The 17613-nt window shown below is 53.4% G+C and overlaps 1 protein-coding gene across 22 annotated transcripts in view; it reads left to right on the forward strand.

The window, feature by feature from the left end:
- LRRFIP1 (LRR binding FLII interacting protein 1) overlaps positions 1 to 17613 on the forward strand; it is a 113818-nt gene that overhangs the window by 42026 nt on the left and 54179 nt on the right. For 16 of the 22 annotated variants that reach the window (XM_079782364.1, XM_079782361.1, XM_079782360.1 and 13 more), the window contains exon 2: positions 12298 to 12384. In XM_079782364.1, the coding sequence (XP_079638490.1) occupies positions 12298 to 12384 (87 nt within the window). Of the gene's footprint in view, positions 1 to 9443; positions 9591 to 12297; positions 12385 to 14793; positions 17460 to 17613 lie in introns of those variants that run through there. The other 6 variants (XM_079782371.1, XM_079782357.1, XM_079782359.1 and 3 more) reach the window with 2 other exon arrangements.

Consider the following 17613-nt stretch of genomic DNA (forward strand, 5'->3'; position numbering starts at 1 on the left):
TACCCCTTAACCCCGTCGGTTTCTAGGGCCCTGGGAACCTGCAGAGAGACCCTGGAATCCCCGGCAGGGAAGGCCCTTGGAGAAGGAAGGGCGGAATGCTGCTAGAGGCCGGCGTTCCCGAGGAGCCATCTAGCCAAGCCTTAGATGGCCAGGACGGGCGATGTTAATCCTGGGCGAGATCCTGGCTCAGAGGAAGGAACTCTGGGCGGGGACTTTTTGAAGAAGAAAAGAGTAAACGTAGAGAAGGAGGATGTGAGGAAGGGAGGGACCTGTCCATCAGAGGAACGAGTAGAAATAACACCTGGCTCCCGAATCACTGGCTGAAAAGTCTCCTTAACCCTTCACGTAACGTAACCCTTGGTTGGGTCTGGCTGAGACGCCTGCTTCATAGAAATAGGGGAGAGGGGAGTCTGGACCGGGCCCTGAGTGAGAAGGTGCTCCATCCTCACTGGCCCACCATCCCCAGCCCCCCCTCCCCCTCCTCCCCCCCCACCGCCCCCGCATCCAGCGATGTTCAGTCCGTGTGCCGCAAGACGTTTTGAAACATGCAATACCTGTTTGATCAGGGGCACTGACCTGCTCTCCCTTAGATTATCAAATTTAAAAACAACAACAGTCCATACAACAATAGCCGTCCAGTGTGCATGAATCAAAAGCATACTTACTTTTGTTTGTCAGATGGGCAGAAAATATATATTTTGGTGAGCCACCAAAATTTTAGTAATTAATAAGTGCTGTGCCATGAGATGGAAAAGGTTGAAAATCGTTGCCCTACCAATTCCAGGATCCAGTAAGTTCTGAAAACCAAAAGTTGTATGTTTGTGGCAGGATTCATTTGGCAGTGAGACCTGCCCTGGCTGGTGGGCGACTTTTCAGTCTTTACCTCTGCGTGTGAACACGTCCATACTTTTTAACCCGTTAACGGACTTGGTTAAAGGGTGTAACTCAGGACTGTGGCAGAATATATGGTGGCCGCATCTTACGGCCTTTCTAGTTGAAGTCTGACACATACCTGGTCCCGGGATTTCCGATAAGCAATGGTGAACCTGTGTGAGGGTTGTTTTTAGTAAATAATAGCAAACACTCTTGGAGAGTGAGGTGGGGAGCCTTAGAAGGGAGTCACCCCGCAGCCACCCTGGGCGAGGCAGTGTTCCGGCTGGAGGCCTCTGGGCTTTTCCTACTGTTTGTTTGGTTCCGGTTGTGTTCTCCATTAAGTGACCCTGTTGTCCTGGGAACTGGGGTCTGCAGTGGGGAAGGAGGGCTGGGGGCCACCCCAGTGTCAGAGGAGAGCCAGGGTTGGCAGGAGGAAGCAGAATTGCCAAGCTCCACCTCACCTGGCAAAGGAAACAGCAGGACGAGGGCAGGAGCCCAGCTCCTTCATGATCGTCGGTGCCAGCCGTGGGAGGGGCAGTGTGGAAACCACGCACTTCTCTCACTTTTGTAACTTCCCGTGTTTGAGAGGGGTTGTGTCACCTCTGGTGGCTTTCCACTTCCTGACTAGCATGAACTGACAAACATCAGTCCTGTCCGGAGAGAGGCTGTCCGGGTAGAGCGTGGGCACAGTCTCCCAGGCCCCATCTCACGTAGGTACCTGTGCCAGGGTCCCTACCTGAGTGGGAGTGTTGACGAATGCAGGGACGAAGGCGGTGCCCTGGGGGCTGGTCCTGCCGTAGCTCAGCCGGAGATTTCTGAGTCCTGAGATCCCATGGTTTGTTTTAGATGGGGCACTTCCTCAAGCAGTCAAATTATAGAAACACTAAGTTAGGTCTTTTCTCACATATTAAGAGTGTCCCATGAGGGCAAAGATAGAGACTTAAATTTCCCTTTTTCTTTTAAGAGTTAGTTTCTGTGCAGCCAGAAGTAATGTCACCGAGCGGAAGCCTCCTTAGTAAAAAAATTTTTAAGCCCTGCAGTCTAAACTGCCACTTATGCTGAGCACAGGAAATCCAGTTATTTATAGTTGCAATACTGTTTTCTCTCGAAGCTGATTGGACTATTACCTATTGGAGTGAGGTCCTTATCTCGTTTGTACAGGTCTGTGAGGTTGCCGTTGGTATGATGTGTTTGCTCCTCAAAAGGCAATGTTCGAGAGGAATGCCTTATCCCTGAAAATTGGGCTGTGTGACTCAGAGAGGAAGCGTGTATGACTAGTTACTCACATGCCAGTTTCCAAAAATCTCTGTACGTGTTTACGAATGTTGATCCTGGAGGCCCGGGCCCGTAGGTGTGAATTACTAACCTGTGAGGGAATACACCGGGTATATCCTGCTGTAAGTTGGTTGTGGGGTAGGCAGGAGCGAGTTTTTATTGCCTCACTGTTTTAACTCTATAGGGTTCTCTTTTTTGAATAAAGACACTTACTTTTATGGAATGGATTTACTAGGACTTTCATTATTCAAACTATCTAGATAAACTTAAGTAAATTAACTTCTTTCTCCTAAGTTAAACAAAGGATTACTTTGACTACATCCAAAATTTAATCATTCACAATTGCCAGGCATATGACCGCAGACCAACACTGAAGTCCCCACCCCCCAGCCCAGCTCCAAAACAAATGAACCAAAACAAACCAGAACCCCACGACACAGGTGTGTATTCAGGTGTGTGTTCCGAGACTCATTCATTCGTGGGGGCCAGGAGGGAGGGCAGCGTTTCAATGGTTTCCTCCTTAAGGCTATAACTTCGCTTTAAAGCAGTTTTGCCTTGAATCTGAAGAGCAACTACTTTGTAATGGAGACCTAATGTATCTTAAATGACTGTAGTGAGGATTTACTTTAAATTTTAACCCAAATCTTTCATTTCTATGTTAGTGGGGTAGAGCTTATGAAAGCAGCATCCTTTCTGATCCTCGCATCTTTTTTCTCATCATCTGCGGTACCTGGGTGTGTAGCCTTCCTGTCTCTGCTGCCCTTAACCCTGAGCTGAGCTGAGCTGAGCTCACTGCTGGGTCTGCAGCTGTGGTACTAGTCACTGTAGGTAGCATTTCCCAATCCCCTTCCCCTCCCCCCGTGTCTGCCTTGCCAAGTGTTTCCTGTGGCGCCTTCCCCAGTCCTGGCCACCACCTCATGAGGCTTGGTGATCTCCACTTGCAGATAAAGAGGAAACGGAAAGGTCAGGGGACTTTCCCAAGTCCACACAGCTAGCAGGCAGGGGGCCCTCCGACGGAGCTGGTGCTGAGAGCTGTCACCACTGTGTACAGCGCGCCAGGCAGGGTCTCAGGCCGGAGGCTGCCATGGGCTTCTCTGCAGCTCCCGGCCTCACACGCAGGATCGGGGCCCTTCAGATCCCAGCCCTTGCTTCTGAGTGCATATCGAGACCTCTTCATTGTAGCAAATGCTTCATTTCTATTTCTGGGAGTTTTCAAAACTTTTCAAAACAAAAGAACACTCGATGGACTGCAGTTTTCTAAATAAGGAAGAGAATACTAGAAACGGGAGCGCGGCAGACATTTCTCCTTTTTCCAGTTTGTGTGCTGGACTAACTTTGTCACCATCCGTCACTGTGTCAGTCCTCACGGGAACCCCGGGAGCTGAGCCTTTTCCCGAGTGGCTCCTCCCTAACCCCATGCCACCCAGACGGGCCCCTGGAGGGTGGAAATGATGGCTTCTCGTTCTTCCCTGGCGAGTTCCGGGACTGGCATTGAACACAGGGAAGGCTGTCAGTAGTTGTGTCCGGCCTAATAGAGGAAAGCGTGGTGCTGTGAGAGTCCGCCTTATTCTGAGCGGGAATATGCTTTGTGACACCTTGAAGGGGTGGGGTCTGCAGGGAAGACCCTGTGTGGAGCAGGGAGCAGGGAACGAGAAGGGGGAGGAGCCCAGATGCCTGGGCTGCAGGGAACCTGTCACCTGAGAGCCGCACAGGTGCGTGGGCTGCTCTCACCTGTCAGCCGCATGCATGGTGATGGGTGGCCGTCATGCTCTTGTCGGTAGTTCCAGCAGCTCTTGTTGAAACTGTTGAAGGAAATGTGAACACTCACTCTTCTCAGAAAAAAATTTCACATGTGTTCACAGCCAGAGGAGGAAGTGATTTTCATGGAGGGTAATGTGCAGCGTCTCTACCCACCCTCAGGACTGTGCTAAATGTTCCGAGTCATTGCACTCGATAAAGTAACATGAATAATTTTGTTCCTGGTTAATATAAGTTTGTTATTTTGGTATGTAGGGTACTTTTAAGAAGTTTATTATTCTGAGATTCCCAGCAGCACCATGGGGAGAGATTGACAGTGCTTGACCCCTGGTGTGGAGATGACCTTTCAGAGGCGACGGAAGCACTTCGAGGTGCCCAGCCCTAAAATGAGGGCTGATGTTGGGAAGGGACGCAGTTTGAGCTCATGTCATTGGTCAGGGGTAGAGCCCAGACTGGTGGCTCGGTCTTGAGACGCCCTCTGGACCGTCTCCCTCTGTGGAAACTCCAAGGGAGACCGAGAGGATGCAGTCTGGACAAAGGTGGCACCCATTGCTTCTTGGGCTGTTCGTCCAAGTCCCCCAGGAGCAGAGGGTGGGGTACCAGCTCCTCGGGGCCCAGGCCCAGTCACGATCAGCGTGGCGAGATAAAGGCTTCTTTGAAGGCTGCTGTTTCATCACAGAATTCCATGGTAGTTTTAACGTGTACTCCATAACTTACCTGAGTTGCTTTCGATGGAAACATAGTGTTAAAACTTCAACGAGTTAAACTTTAGTCTTTAACTTTGTGTCCTTCAGTTCTTCAAGTAAAAATGATAAATTGTGTCATGTTTATTTTGTGGCTTACGCACTGGCCTCCAGATCTGTGCCCTGAACCTGTGGCCACGCTGTTTGAACAGGTGTGGCCGAGCACCAGAGGTCCGGCCTCCGTTCCGTTCCAGTCTTAAAGCTGTAGTTCGCGGCCCTGTCGGACCCCATGCCTCTTTTTTATTGCACTTTTTTTAACATCTTCATTATGAACCTGAAATGAAATTCATTGATGGTAACATCTACCAGCATATATAATATCATGCTAATAGAACGTTTCACTAAACATTAAAAAGAAGCAAAAGGAAGGTAAGTTGCAACACTGGAATGTGAATGTCAATGCCTAAATGCTGGTGCAGCCTTCAGATACATCCTAGCTGCAGAATGCAGACTGATACAGACACGCTGTCCTCACACCCAAACAGCTACCGGTGACTTGACATCCCAAAATTATGTCTAACTCTTAGGAAAGTTCTGAACAAAATCAAGTGTAATCTTCCCTTGCTTTCCTGCTGATTGCATTCCTGGGATAGTCAATGCACGTTAAAACTGTGCAGAACACATTTTGAGATTATGTGTAAGTTGGAATCAGTTTGTCGATCTGAAAATGATCAAGTGCTGCTTCTGTCTGCCTGATGGCCAGTGGGAAAGCCCCTCATTGTGCAGCCTGTCTCTGGAGGGGTGCCATTAGTACCCCCTCCAATCACTGTGACCCCCCCCCCCAAACACACCACTATTTCCAAAATACTCTTAGAGTTGGCACTCTCCCCATGACAACTGTGCCTTCCCTTGGTGGCGATGGTCATAAATAGAGGCCCCCTCAGTGGGGGAACTTACTGTAGCTGCCTAAGCGAGGGTTTGGGGAAGATGAGGTTTTGAGACTGCAGTAAAATGCACGGTGGCAGCCGAGAGACATGGTGGGCGGTGGATACCTGGTACGAGGCCAGCACCGGTCGCCGTTGGGGCGCTGCCGGCTTGGCGAGTTCCTGTTCACACGGGCGCAGGGGAACACTCATCGCCCAGTCCACTTGGTTGCTTTGAATAACATTATTTTTAGACTCTACTGCATATGAGCGGCTGGGGGTTTACATAGAAAACAAAAGTTGGTGGCTGTTTCCTCTTCCTGTAGCAAAGGCAGCTCAGGAAAGGGCTCTGTCACAGCACTGTCTGCCCCGGGCTGGGAACGTGCCCCGCATTGTAAGTCCCTTAGCGCGGGCCTGCACGTGTGATCTCCGGGGTCTCAGGCTCGCCCTGTCGGGAGCTGTGTTCCTTTGTCACTACAGGGAGGAATCACATATGGACAGAAGTCCCCTGCTTGTTTCTGGAGCAAAAGAGGTTTTGTCACCACTTCAGGCACAATATTCCTCTCACATAGACAGGAGTGAACTTTAAATGCATCCTTAAGCTTCTCCTGGGAGATTGTAAACTGTAGCTATGGCATGTGGCCTGACAGGAATTCTGCTTGTTTATCAGAAGAATTCTCCAACCTGGAGGCCAAAGTGGATGCGTATGGTCAGTATTAAAACTTCATCGGATGCCGTGCCGATAACAAACTGCTCGTCTCTCTCAGCCCCACGCAGCATCATTTCCACTGACATCTGAGACAGCACACCAGGGAGGTGGCCATCATTGGGTCCCGCGTGGGTGTCCAGGCCCAGTCCTCTCTCTCTTTGATCCAGGTGGTGTTCTTCATGTGTGCCGACAGTTCCCTCCCAAACAGCTCCTGGAATGCCAGCGCCCAGCATCACAGGGCCTTGCAGCCATGCGCACGCCAGTCACGTGCTGTGGGTGGCCCCAGGCTCTGCAGGGTGGGGAGCTGGCTTCCCCAGCTGTCATCGTGTGCCTGTCCTGACCCCAAGGCTTTCTCAGGGCGGAGGAGATGGCGAAAGCACGTCTCAGCCCGTTTCTGAAGAGTCGCCAAAGCTGAGGCTCATGAACCCCTCCATCTTCCACGTAGCACGTGAGCCCTGGGTAGCTACGGAGTCCAGAGCAGAGTGAGAGCTGGCTCTCTGACTGGGGGTGCGGTGCCGTAGGATGTAAATTCCGCACTGTGAGAGTCCCAGGGAAGCTCCGAAGCTCAGGACAAGTAGAGCCAGAGCCAGGAGCCCTGACGAGGTGCGGGGCTCACAAGGACGGAGCGAGTCTGCCTCCTGCCCTCACCTCTGTCCTCTCTGAGAGCCAGGACTCCTGGCCCACCGTGTCTCTGCTCTCTGAGGAGCAGCATGGGGGGCATCTGGGTAAACGGGTCGAGCCACAGGAAGGACACAGACGTCCCTACGCAGGGTGCTGGGCAGCACTTCCTACCACTTACAAACCCTCCAGCACAGGCAGGAAGACGGTGTGACGGCAGCCACGTGCGAGCTCAGCGAGGGCACGGCCGGCACGCCTCTGCCGGGGTTCTCCCTGCGTCCTGGCCAGTTGCTTCTCTGTCTGGTTCTGCCCGGCCTCAGTCCCCAGTGGAGTCGGGCTCTCCCAGGTCCCTGACCCCGGAAAGGAGCAGCCCTCTCCTTCGGAGGAAGCTGTTATCTCTGGAATTCCTGGCTCGGAGCAGGCCTGTCGGAGCGCTGGCGGGACAGGCGTGCTTCTGATTGTTTATCCTGAGGCCTTTGTGTCCTGTTCCAGGGAAACCCACTTCCGCACTGCGGTTGGGTTAGACCTGCAGGTCATCAGCCCATCTCTAAGGTGATGCCTGCTGTGCCGCGATTTCCCTGCAGAGCTCTGCAGCCTTGGCCCAGCCTGGCCCGGTCTGAGCCACACCAGAGGACAGGTCACAGGGAGCAGTGTCTCTCTCCCCAGCCAGCCTGTGGGTTCCCTAGCTGGACCCCTGGCCGATCGCATCTGTGGCCTCAGCTGGCCACTGGAGGGCTGGCCTGAGAGACCCTGGCCGGGAGGGCTGGGCTGAGGCTTCGATCTGGGCTTCTCTGTGCACCGTTAGCATCCCTCACACCATCGTGTCAGAGTGCTGTCATATTTGTCTGTGGTCCAGTAAAATGTAAAAGTGGAACTTTGGAGTCAAAGGTTCCCATTTTTAGAATTATAGTGAGGCAGCTTAGGTGATAAATGGTGTCTTCTCATCCCAAAACCCAGATCGATAAGCTCTGCTGACTGGATTCCAGGCCAGGCCAGGAGGATCCTTGGGGGAGGGGCTGGCCGTGTCCCCTGTGTGGGGGATGGAACTCTGGCATTCCCGCCATTCCCGGCCGCACTGTGGGCGTGCCTGAGAAAGCCAGGGAGCCTGGATCTCGTCAGGGGAGCCCTGGCTGGTCAGTGCCTCCATCAGAGCAAAGAGGGGGCCTGGGTTTTCTTGGGTGGGGGGCACAACACTGCACGCTGTAGCAGCAGAACCCCGGCCACCTTCCAGCGGCAGTGAGCATGGTTTTGGTTTGGGGCACCTTCATTTTCTTCCTTCCTCTCCCCCTTCACCCCCTCCCTCCTTCTGTCATCCCTACCCCCCTTCCCTTCCAGGGCCCCCCCCCCGGCACCTCTTCCCCCCCCCCCCCCCCCCCCCCGCTTGCTTGCTTGCTTGCTTCCTTCCTTCCTTCCTTCCAAAAATGTTGCTATTTATTTGAAAACTGTCAGACAACCAGACGTAATTGGGATGACAGAAAGCAGAGGTCCCCACACTTGAGCGGGGGCATGTGGAAGCCCAGATAGCTGCCTCCCCCCAGGTTCTGACTCAGGGGGCCCAGGTGGGGCCTCAGGTGCTGCATCTCCGACAGGTCCCCGTGAGGCCCCTGCCCTGGGAAGGACACTGTGACAGCCATTGGTTTAAAGAGCCCATGTCCCACCTCCAGCCCCAACAACCGTCCACTTACAGCCATGTGGACCCCACCGTCCCCACCCAGGTTATGTTAAGGCAAATCTGAGCAAAACCATAGCATTTCATCCTCAATATTTGAATGTGTATCTCAACAAGGATGGTATTGGGCAGAGGAGGGAGGGTTCAGGGCCCAGACCACAGGCTGAGGCGACGAGCTGCGGGCTTGTGGCCACCGCCTGCAAGCAGGGGAGAGAGCGGCCTGGGACCCTGGGGCCATGCAGCAGGCCCCGGTCGGGAGCTGCTGGGGACCAGAGCCTGGAGAGCCAGCAGAGGTCTGAGAACGAGCTTGGGCGAAGTCATCAAGGGAGCGGCCAGCACACTCCCACTGAGGGCTGGCTGGGGGTGTCACGGTCCTGTGTCTAAACTGTTTTTTTACACCCCGAGCAGTTTATACTTTGTCTCCTAAATTCCACAGATCCGTGTGCTTTCCTCCATTTGTGTCATCTCCCTTGAGATTGGGGGCTGGGGGCGGGTAACGTGGAGGCCCTACCCCAACTCCAAAACCCCAGGGCCTTGGAGGTAGGAGGTGTGTCCAGGTTTTGGTGAGCATCCTGTGCATGCGCCTCAGGGTGGTGGCCGGGTGGGGTTCTTCTCCAGGGTTGTCTGGCCTCTGGGACCACGTGGGTCTCTTTGGGACCGGGGGCCCCTGACCTCCTGCAGTGGCCTCACAGCTGTGCCTCATCCTTGGCCTGCGGTCCAGCCAGCCCCGCCCGCTCATGTTCATGGGCTCGTCCGTCCGCCCGCCCAAAAGCAGCCTCTTCTCACTTGCTGGGCTTCCCGCTGCCCTCCCCGCCCCTGTTCCTGCAGCCAGAGAGATCTTTCTAAGTCAGAAGTCAGGCCCTGCTGTGTCCCCGCTTAAAAGCCTTCAGTGGTTCTACATTCCTTCAAGCTAAGGTTCCAGATACAGGAGCTGAGGGCTGGGCCTGGACCCCGCCCTCGGGAATTTCCCGCCCGGCCACAGGCCCTCGTCCCACACTCCCCGGCCCTGGCTCTCTCCGCTTTGCTTCGGTCTGGCTTAGGGCCTCTGTCCCCCAGGAAGCCCTCCCGACACTAGCATTGGGGTAAGTTCCTCTCCCCCCCCCTCCCCCCACTGTAGCACTTGTCACTTGTTCACGGTCACCAATTGCTTCGTCTGCATCCCAAGACTTTCAGACCGCACCTTGAAGGTCCTTCCCGGGCCCTGGGCAGTGCGGTGAGTTCCTGTGGCCGGGCTGGTGACCTGGGCTGGTGACGGCTGGTGAGTGGTGGCCCCTGCAAGCGAAGTACAGAAAGTGAAAGTAGCATTTGGCTGTGACCTCAGCGTGCAAGTGTGTGTTGTACACAAGTGTCGACGGTGATGGATTTGCCCTGCACCGAGGAAGCGCTGGCCCCGAGGCCCACTGGCCCCTGAACCGCCGTCAGCAATTGGAGGGCGGGGCCGGGCTCAGGCGACTGGAGGGGATGAATTTGGGTTTGAATGTCATCATGGCGGACCGTTGCCATCTTGTATTTTGTTCATGTAAAGACTCGCTCACATCAGATATATTCTCACGTGAGTGATCGTTATCTCCTGTGCTCTGTGCCGGGCTGTTTCATGTTCTTAGCAATGTCAGCGTCTTAGGATGAACCGTGCGGTGAGGACTCCCGCGTTTTTCTTGGAGGCATCTCAGGCTGGCGTTGGGGTTATTCTGCTGATAATAGCCTCATGCTGGCGAAGTTGCCTGTGCACGGGTTTTGTGCTGAAGGGGTGACCCGCTGGGGCCTCAGGTTCTCAGCCAGCGGCCCACAAGCATGATCCTTACCTCCTGCATCCTGAGTGCTTTGCTGTCCACGTATGAGTCATGTGGGTGCTGCATAGGGCGGCGATGGCGAGGATTTGAAATTGGATGGAAATGCACATTTATCTCCTTTCTAAATTATAATCTATGGACCAAGTTGATCTGTCTTCGAGATTGGCTGGCTGTGTCCTTATGAGGAATTTATTCTATAACTTGGTTTTGTTCATGTGGTACCTTTGTCAGCCAAGCTCATGTCCTTCAATCGGGGGTTGTCCTCAGGGACGGGACAGACTTGTTGGGCTGGACATGAGGACCAGAGGGGACGGCGGACCGTGGCGGAAGCCCTTTGCTGGGTAGCTGGGGTCTGTTGGGACATTCCCGCACTCCTGTCTCCCTCTGCCCGCTCGCACAGCCCCTTCCTCTTTCTTACATTCCACCCCCCCTTCTTCCTCCATGCCCTCCCTTCTCTTTCCCAGCCCCACCCACCCAGCTGGTGGGCTGTGGCCGCCTGGTCTGAGCCAGTGTAGACACTGAGCCCACAGGCTGCTGGGCGGCGGCTGCCCTCCGTGTGAACGTCCTCCTCTCGCTGGCCGGTCCATGGGGCTGGAGGAAGCACGTAGCCAGTGCCAGTCTAATGGGCCTTCCCTGCCCTCCCCTCCGGCGCTGCCCCTCACACAGTGTTCAGAAAATTGAAAACGGCAGTGAGGAATCCACGTGCTGACACAGCAGTGGTTTTGACACCTTGATTTGAAGGAACCACATGAACAAGCCAGTCAGCCACTGGCAGCTCAGCTGTGTGGTCAGTTTTGCTCTTAGATGAGGATTTAGAAAGAAGATGAACTTAATTCCCTACAAGCCTGGGATGGGGTGATGGATGTCCCTGACACCAGGACCCGCCGTCCAGACATGTGCCTGCCAGGCGGGAGCCCACCGTTGGGGAGACCCTGTGTGACTCGACACTCGGCCACCTCACTGCTCGCTGGCCCACCGACCACCCCAGAAGCCTGGTGCCATCCCCAATGGCCCCGTTTTAAGGTTCTTCAGGGGACAGTGGGACGGCTGAAAAATGTGTCTGCAGATCTGATGGGAGAATTCTGAGGGTAGCCCCGAAAATTAAGTGGATGGAAGGTGGAATGTATTTGACGCCACCGGACCTGGACCCTGGCACATGTGCCACTCGCCTCCTGAATAATGGGTGAGCACGAGGTTGCGCAGCATGGAGCAGCGTTCAGGTGCCAGGCTCGCCGGCACTGGTTGGCAGAGTACGGAAAAACAGCCACAAGCTGAAAGATAGATTCCTCTTTAACGTAACACTTCTAACAGCTCTGGTCTTGGTCTTGAGAAAAGGTGGCTTCCCAGCACTGCAGGTGTTGAAGGGGAAGCTGAGGGCAGCAGGGTTGTAGAGAGGTGACCGAACAGGAGTTCTGGAAATCTGGGTCAGAGTCCCAGCCCCCCCGTGCCCTCGGACATGTCTGGCAGCCTCTCCCAGCCTCCACTTCCTGCTCTGTAAAGGGAGGGATTGAACCAGTGACCCGTGGTCCCATCCTGCTCACATGTTTCGCTTCATGCATTAGTCTGTTGTATCTTCAAAGGAAGGCAGACTGCCCAGGCCTGCCACCTATGGGCTGGGTGACCTTGGGCAAGTTACTCACCTTCTCTATGCCTTAGTCCCCTCATCTATAACCTGGGGACGTTAACAGTATCTACCTAATAGCGCTATCGGTGACAGTAACTGCTTAATAGAGCTATGCGAGGAGCACATGGCTAATATAACTGAAGCCCTTAGCATAGAGCCCACGGCATTTGGTAAGGGCTCCATAAATGGCAGCCGTCATTATTACTTGTAACTGCCACGACCCTTGGCCCTTTTAACTCTTACGAGTCTGTGATGGCATTCCTGTGTATTCTTTAACCTCTGAACAAGGTTTTCTTTCAGTAGCATCCTTGTTACCCAGGTACTTGGAAGGGGCCACTGATCTGTGTTCTAACACAATTTCCGGGTGTGTTTCAGGCGGAGGCCAGGCTGGCAGCGAAGCGTGCGGCCCGCGCGGAAGCCCGAGAGATCAGGATGAAGGAGCTGGAGCGGCAGCAGAAGGAGGTAATGCCGACCTCTTCTTGGTTCTTTTCACGGACGATTTAATGTTAGGTAGAGTGTGTGAGTCAGAGGCACCTGTCCATCCGACACAGCTCATGATCAGAACGCACTTGTGCCTGTGACTTCTGTTCAAGGTCAGGCCAGGGAGGGTGCATAGCACAGATGCCAAACGTGCCTGTCCCCGACGCCCGGCCTGTGGGATCCGGACTGAGCCACTTGCTTGCAGACTAGTAGATCCACCCAGCCTGGCTTTCTGGCTCTGCACTTCAAGGTCTTACTTCTGAGAGAATCCCGATCCTCTGAATTAAAAATATGAAAGAAGAACAGACGATTATGTTTTTATACTAAACTTTTGTTTAAAAATGTTTCCCCTGTGGTTTTACACTTTCTTTAAATTATATCTCCCCCCCCCCATTGACCCCTTATAGCCCTTCCCCACTGCCCACCCCAGGCCTTCACCACCCTATTGTCTGTGCCCATTGGTTATGCATGGATTCGTACAGACTCTTCCCACCACCCCCCCTTCCCCGGCTTTACACCTTTTAATAGGTTTCATGAAGCCTGAAGGCCCAGTGCAGTACAGAGCACAGAGTAAACGCCATGGATGCATAGCCAGGGAAGAAATGGCCGCCCTGGGAGAGCGGAGAGTGATGTGTTTACACACCTGTGAAAGGTGTTTGCTACTTATTTTCATAATCTCGAGCTGGAGCCAGAAGTCATGTGGACAGCTGAGGGCTCTCTACCTGGCAGAGAGAGCTCTGAGCTTTTCCAGGGCTTTTCCATGACCTTGAAAGGTCATGGGGGAATGAGGGTCCCTCGCTGTGGGACCCTGTGCTCCTGTGGGCCACGCCCTTGGAGACCGTCCGCCCCAGGCCCCACCGAAGGCTCTGCTTGTTCAGAACATTTGAACGTAGTGTGTTGGAAAGAGCCAGCTGCCTTCCCCAGGGCTGGTTCGCATACACAGTCTTGTTTGGTTCGCTCAGGCAAATTGTAAGCGTCCAGCTGATGTTATAAAACTTGTGAGATTTCAGGAAAAAAAATCTAGATTTCCAGTTTCTCTTAAAACCATTGCAGATTCTGCCACTTTCCTGTAGGGTGAGGCTCCAGACATGGGTGACTCAAGGTCGCTCTCTGCCTGAGGGGGTCTGTCACTCCCTGTGGAGGTGTGTCCCTGGGGGAGGGTCATGGCCAGAGGTGAATGTGGGGAGGAAAACCGTCCTTGAGGTTTGAGGAATAGGTAGAAGGTCATTAGAAACTCCAGCCCAGAGAGGTCTGGGTGCCTGAGAGGCCACCCCGCACAGCGTTGTTGGGAAGTGACTGTGTTGTAGGTAGTACTTGTGCTGTGTTTGTGTGAATATGGGCTAAATAAGTGTTTGCAAGTAGGTTCCCCTCCTTGTTGGAAATACAAATACAGTTGGAAGCAGTTCTGGTGTTCATGAAATAGAATTAACTGAGTACTTCAATTGTTTGTACTTTTTTCTCTTAATTCTCTGGAAGAAGCGTGAGTTTAGCATTTTTCTCAGTGCCCCGCCCCCTAGAATTACATTGATCCTTTTAAAATTAGAAATAATGATTCGGACTTTGAAACTTCCTGAGGCCCGATGATTCTCTGGAAGCACCTTCCTGTCCGTTATCTTGGTTGAGGGCAAGGACTGGAACCTGATCAGTACCCGCCCACGAACTGGGGGTGGGGGAGGGGGTGGGGGTATGTGAGCGTGAGCCTGACCTGAAGTGACTCTTGAGGTTCATGCAAAGAAGCATTTTCAAATCCGAAGTTAACTGTTTGGGCTGGGACGTGGAGACAGGAGCAGGTCTTGTTTAGCAGGCCCTCGTCACATCCTGAGAGAGTGTCACCCGAGCTCAGGAGCCGTCCTCACACCAGCAGCCTCTGCCCACTCGGACAGACTCGGGTATACATCGCAGTCTTCGGACGCCGCCCAATAGGATAGCCTGAGCTAGAAGAACTGGATATTTTAAACGACAAGTTGCTTTTTCAAACCACCTGGTGTCGGTGTCCCTTTAAATACTTCTGTTCATTCAGTAGACACTTGCAGGCCCCCGGGGAGCCCCTCCCCTCTGCTTTGGAAATCGGAATGGCAGCAGGGGGTCAGGGCGCTCCCTGGGTGGGCAGTGGTCATCTGGGCAGAGGGCCTCAGAGGTCAGGGTGCCCACACAGTGGGCAGAGGCCCATTCTCAGGATGCATCACCATTTGCGGAGGCAGGTGCTTCCTTCTCCAGCACCAGGAGCCTCCCACCCTCTCGGTGGCTAATGGTTTTGATCGGCTTTTCCAGTTGCTCCAGTAGTTCCCAGTCCTTTTTATATCAGGGTCTGAAAAGAGCTCTAAGAAGAGTTTGCCCCAAGTTTTTGTTGCTGTGCCAGGTTTTGCCACGGTGATTGAGTTTCAACACGGGATCTCCCCTCCTCCCTGAACTGTCCCCTGAGCTCTGTTGTTGGGGCTGAACCAACAGCTCAGGAGAGAGGGGACAGTGAGTCTTCGGGGTGTGACCTTGGTGTTCGTGGTGGTGATAGTCATCAATTTTATAGCTTTTCTCACATTTAAGAGAAAGTGACTTTCACCAAGTATACAGTGTAACATTTGTACAAAATCAAGATGAAAGTGAGTTACAATGTATGTCAGGCATGTGAAACTCGTGTCCCGCGGGCCGCATGCCTTGGCCCACCGGCCGCAAGTTTGACATGCTTGTGTGCGTGCATATCTGTCTTCCCAATTATACATTTAGATAAAATATATCCTCTCCTTATTTACAGACAGAATTAATTTAAATGTGCACTTGATCACCTAAGCAGGTTTTTTGCAAAGTTCTTGATTTAGAGAATAAAAATGAAGTGGAATTAAGCCAAGAAACCATGTGTTTGAATGGCCTCCTTTAAACACCCAGCCCTGTTTCTTTGTTTGAGTCAAAGGAAGTCATCTTCTGTTTCATTTTAATTCTACAGCCTAAGACAACCCTGCCTGGTAAGTCACGGCCCTTTAATTTTGGTAGTGCGAAAGGGGCCTCGGTGGCTGTCACACAGGGCCGGGCACCCCGAGGACAGCAGGGGCTGGCACCTGAGCGTTTACAGGGCCCAGGGCCTGTGAAGCCTGGCCTGCCCTCGGGTGTTTGGTACCTGCTAAGGATCTTGGGCTTTGCAGAGAAAAGCTGATTAAAGCCTGGGAAACCTGGTTATAAAAACGCCACCGTTGCCTCCCTCGGTCATACACACACGTCTCATTTGGTCAGTAGATGGCATTGCAATTTGAAATTCTTCATCGTAATGGTGTGTTTCACTCCCATTGTAAAGACAGCAGTGGTTCACAGGGGCCAGAGGTTTTTGTGATGATTCAAGTTCATGGGCCGTCTCACACGAAGGCAGTCTGGTAATTTGAGTCCTCTCAGCACTCAGCTCCCCAGCAGAGATGCCCGAGACATGGGACAGGGTTTCCACGTGTGGGACTGAGCTGTGGGAGGAGAAGGAGGGGAGCGTGGTCTCCCTGTGAGGAAACACCTTAGGTCACGGCACTTTTTATCTGTCCCGTGTGCATCGTGTGTCTGTCCGTGCTCACACCTCACGGACAGGCAGGGACACTGTGAAGATGCCTCCTCTGCTGAACTTGAACTCCCACTAGGGTCAGGTTGCAGACCTGGAGACCGGCCCCCACGCTGTGAGTGGTCGGGTTGTGCAGTGACAACCAGTGTGTGTTCAGGGGGAAGCGGAGACAAGGACTCGGGTCAGCACAGCCCGTGGGGACCTTGCATGAAGGCAGCCTAGAGCGGGAAAGCCTGGTGGCACCTGGCAGGTGAGCGCAGAGCCAGGCAGGGGTGCAGGGTCGGGTGGAGGCCCGGCTCCATCCTGAGGGTCGTGGCCATCACATGAGCCCAGCAGCACTGACTTACACAGGCGACAACTTTGCTCTCGTGCATGCAGGGTCTTCGAGGTAGGAGAGCACCGCACTGAAAGTGTACGTTTGAAATAAAACAGACGTGTCTTTTACTGCTAGTCCCAGAGACCTGGGTGGCGCAGAGGGGAATGGCAGGGCCATCCCGGAGCCCCCGCCGTGTGGCAGTGCTGGGCTGGGGACTGTCCCTCACAGTGTGTGAGGGGGAGTCCGAGTCTTATTGGCAGGTGAGGAAACCAGGCCTTGGAGAGGTGGATGGTTTTACCCACAGCCAAGAAAATGGCCCAGGTTTCAATCTAGATCTGAAAAAGCTGCAAAGCTTGCAGTCTCCGCAGTACACCCTCTGCCTCAGATGAGTGTGTGCTCAGCAGTGAAAGCAAACAGAAACCGAGGGCCGCGTCAGCAGGTTAACCGTGGGATGAAGTTGGCTGTGAGCGTGCTGGCACTCGAAGCAGAGGGGCCGGGGTGAGCTGCACAGACCTAGACGTTTCACAAGTGGAAGCGCACCTTGCAAAACAAGTTTTTCTCTTGGTGCTGAACCGAAGGAACAGTGTGAGCCACACAAAATAGGCAGTTTTATTAACAAGAGTTTCACAGAGAACATGGAAGCAGTAGCTGCTCACTTGCTGTTTCTCGATCTGACCACGTCCGGAAGTGAGGAGTGACGGGTGTGCCTGTGTGCACCCTCCACAACGGGTCCCGTCACCAGTTCAGGTGGGGGGAACTGACTTCCTTAGCTTCGCTTTGGGGCTGTTTAAGCGTTATGAGGATTCACTAAGGAAGGAGATATGTAGATATTCTTTGGGAAATCCAAGTGAACCTTTTGTTTCCCGAGAGAACCTACACTAATAGGAAAACGGTGGTGATACGATGACCAGGGTGCACCTGACTTGATAAGCAGTTTGTTGGGGATACTGTGTTTGAAATAGTCATCATGTGGAGTGTACACACCTGTGCTCGCCCATGTCACACTGGAAATGCCAAGTTTCCAGGCCTACAGCTGGACGGTGCCTTGAACAATGCCTGACTCCGTCCGTGTGTCGTGGGCTGAGTGAGTGAGTGAAGCAGGTATCTCTTACCTAGTGTATTTCCTACAAGATTAGAGAAACCTCTGAAGCAAACTGCTGTGTCAACGTATGATAATAAGCTTTTCAAAAATATATTTCAGCCCTAGCTGGTGTGGCTCAGTGGATAGAGCGTCGGCCTGCGGACTGAAGGGTCCCGGGTTCGATTCCTGTCAAGGGCATGTACCTTGGTTGCGGGTACATCCCCAGTGGGAGGTGTGCAGGAGGCAGCTGATCGATGTTTCTCTCTCATCGATGTTTCTAGCTCT

Source organism: Cnephaeus nilssonii, assembly GCF_951640355.1.
Source record: "Cnephaeus nilssonii genome assembly, chromosome: 10".
Taxonomy (NCBI): domain Eukaryota; kingdom Metazoa; phylum Chordata; class Mammalia; order Chiroptera; family Vespertilionidae; genus Cnephaeus; species Cnephaeus nilssonii.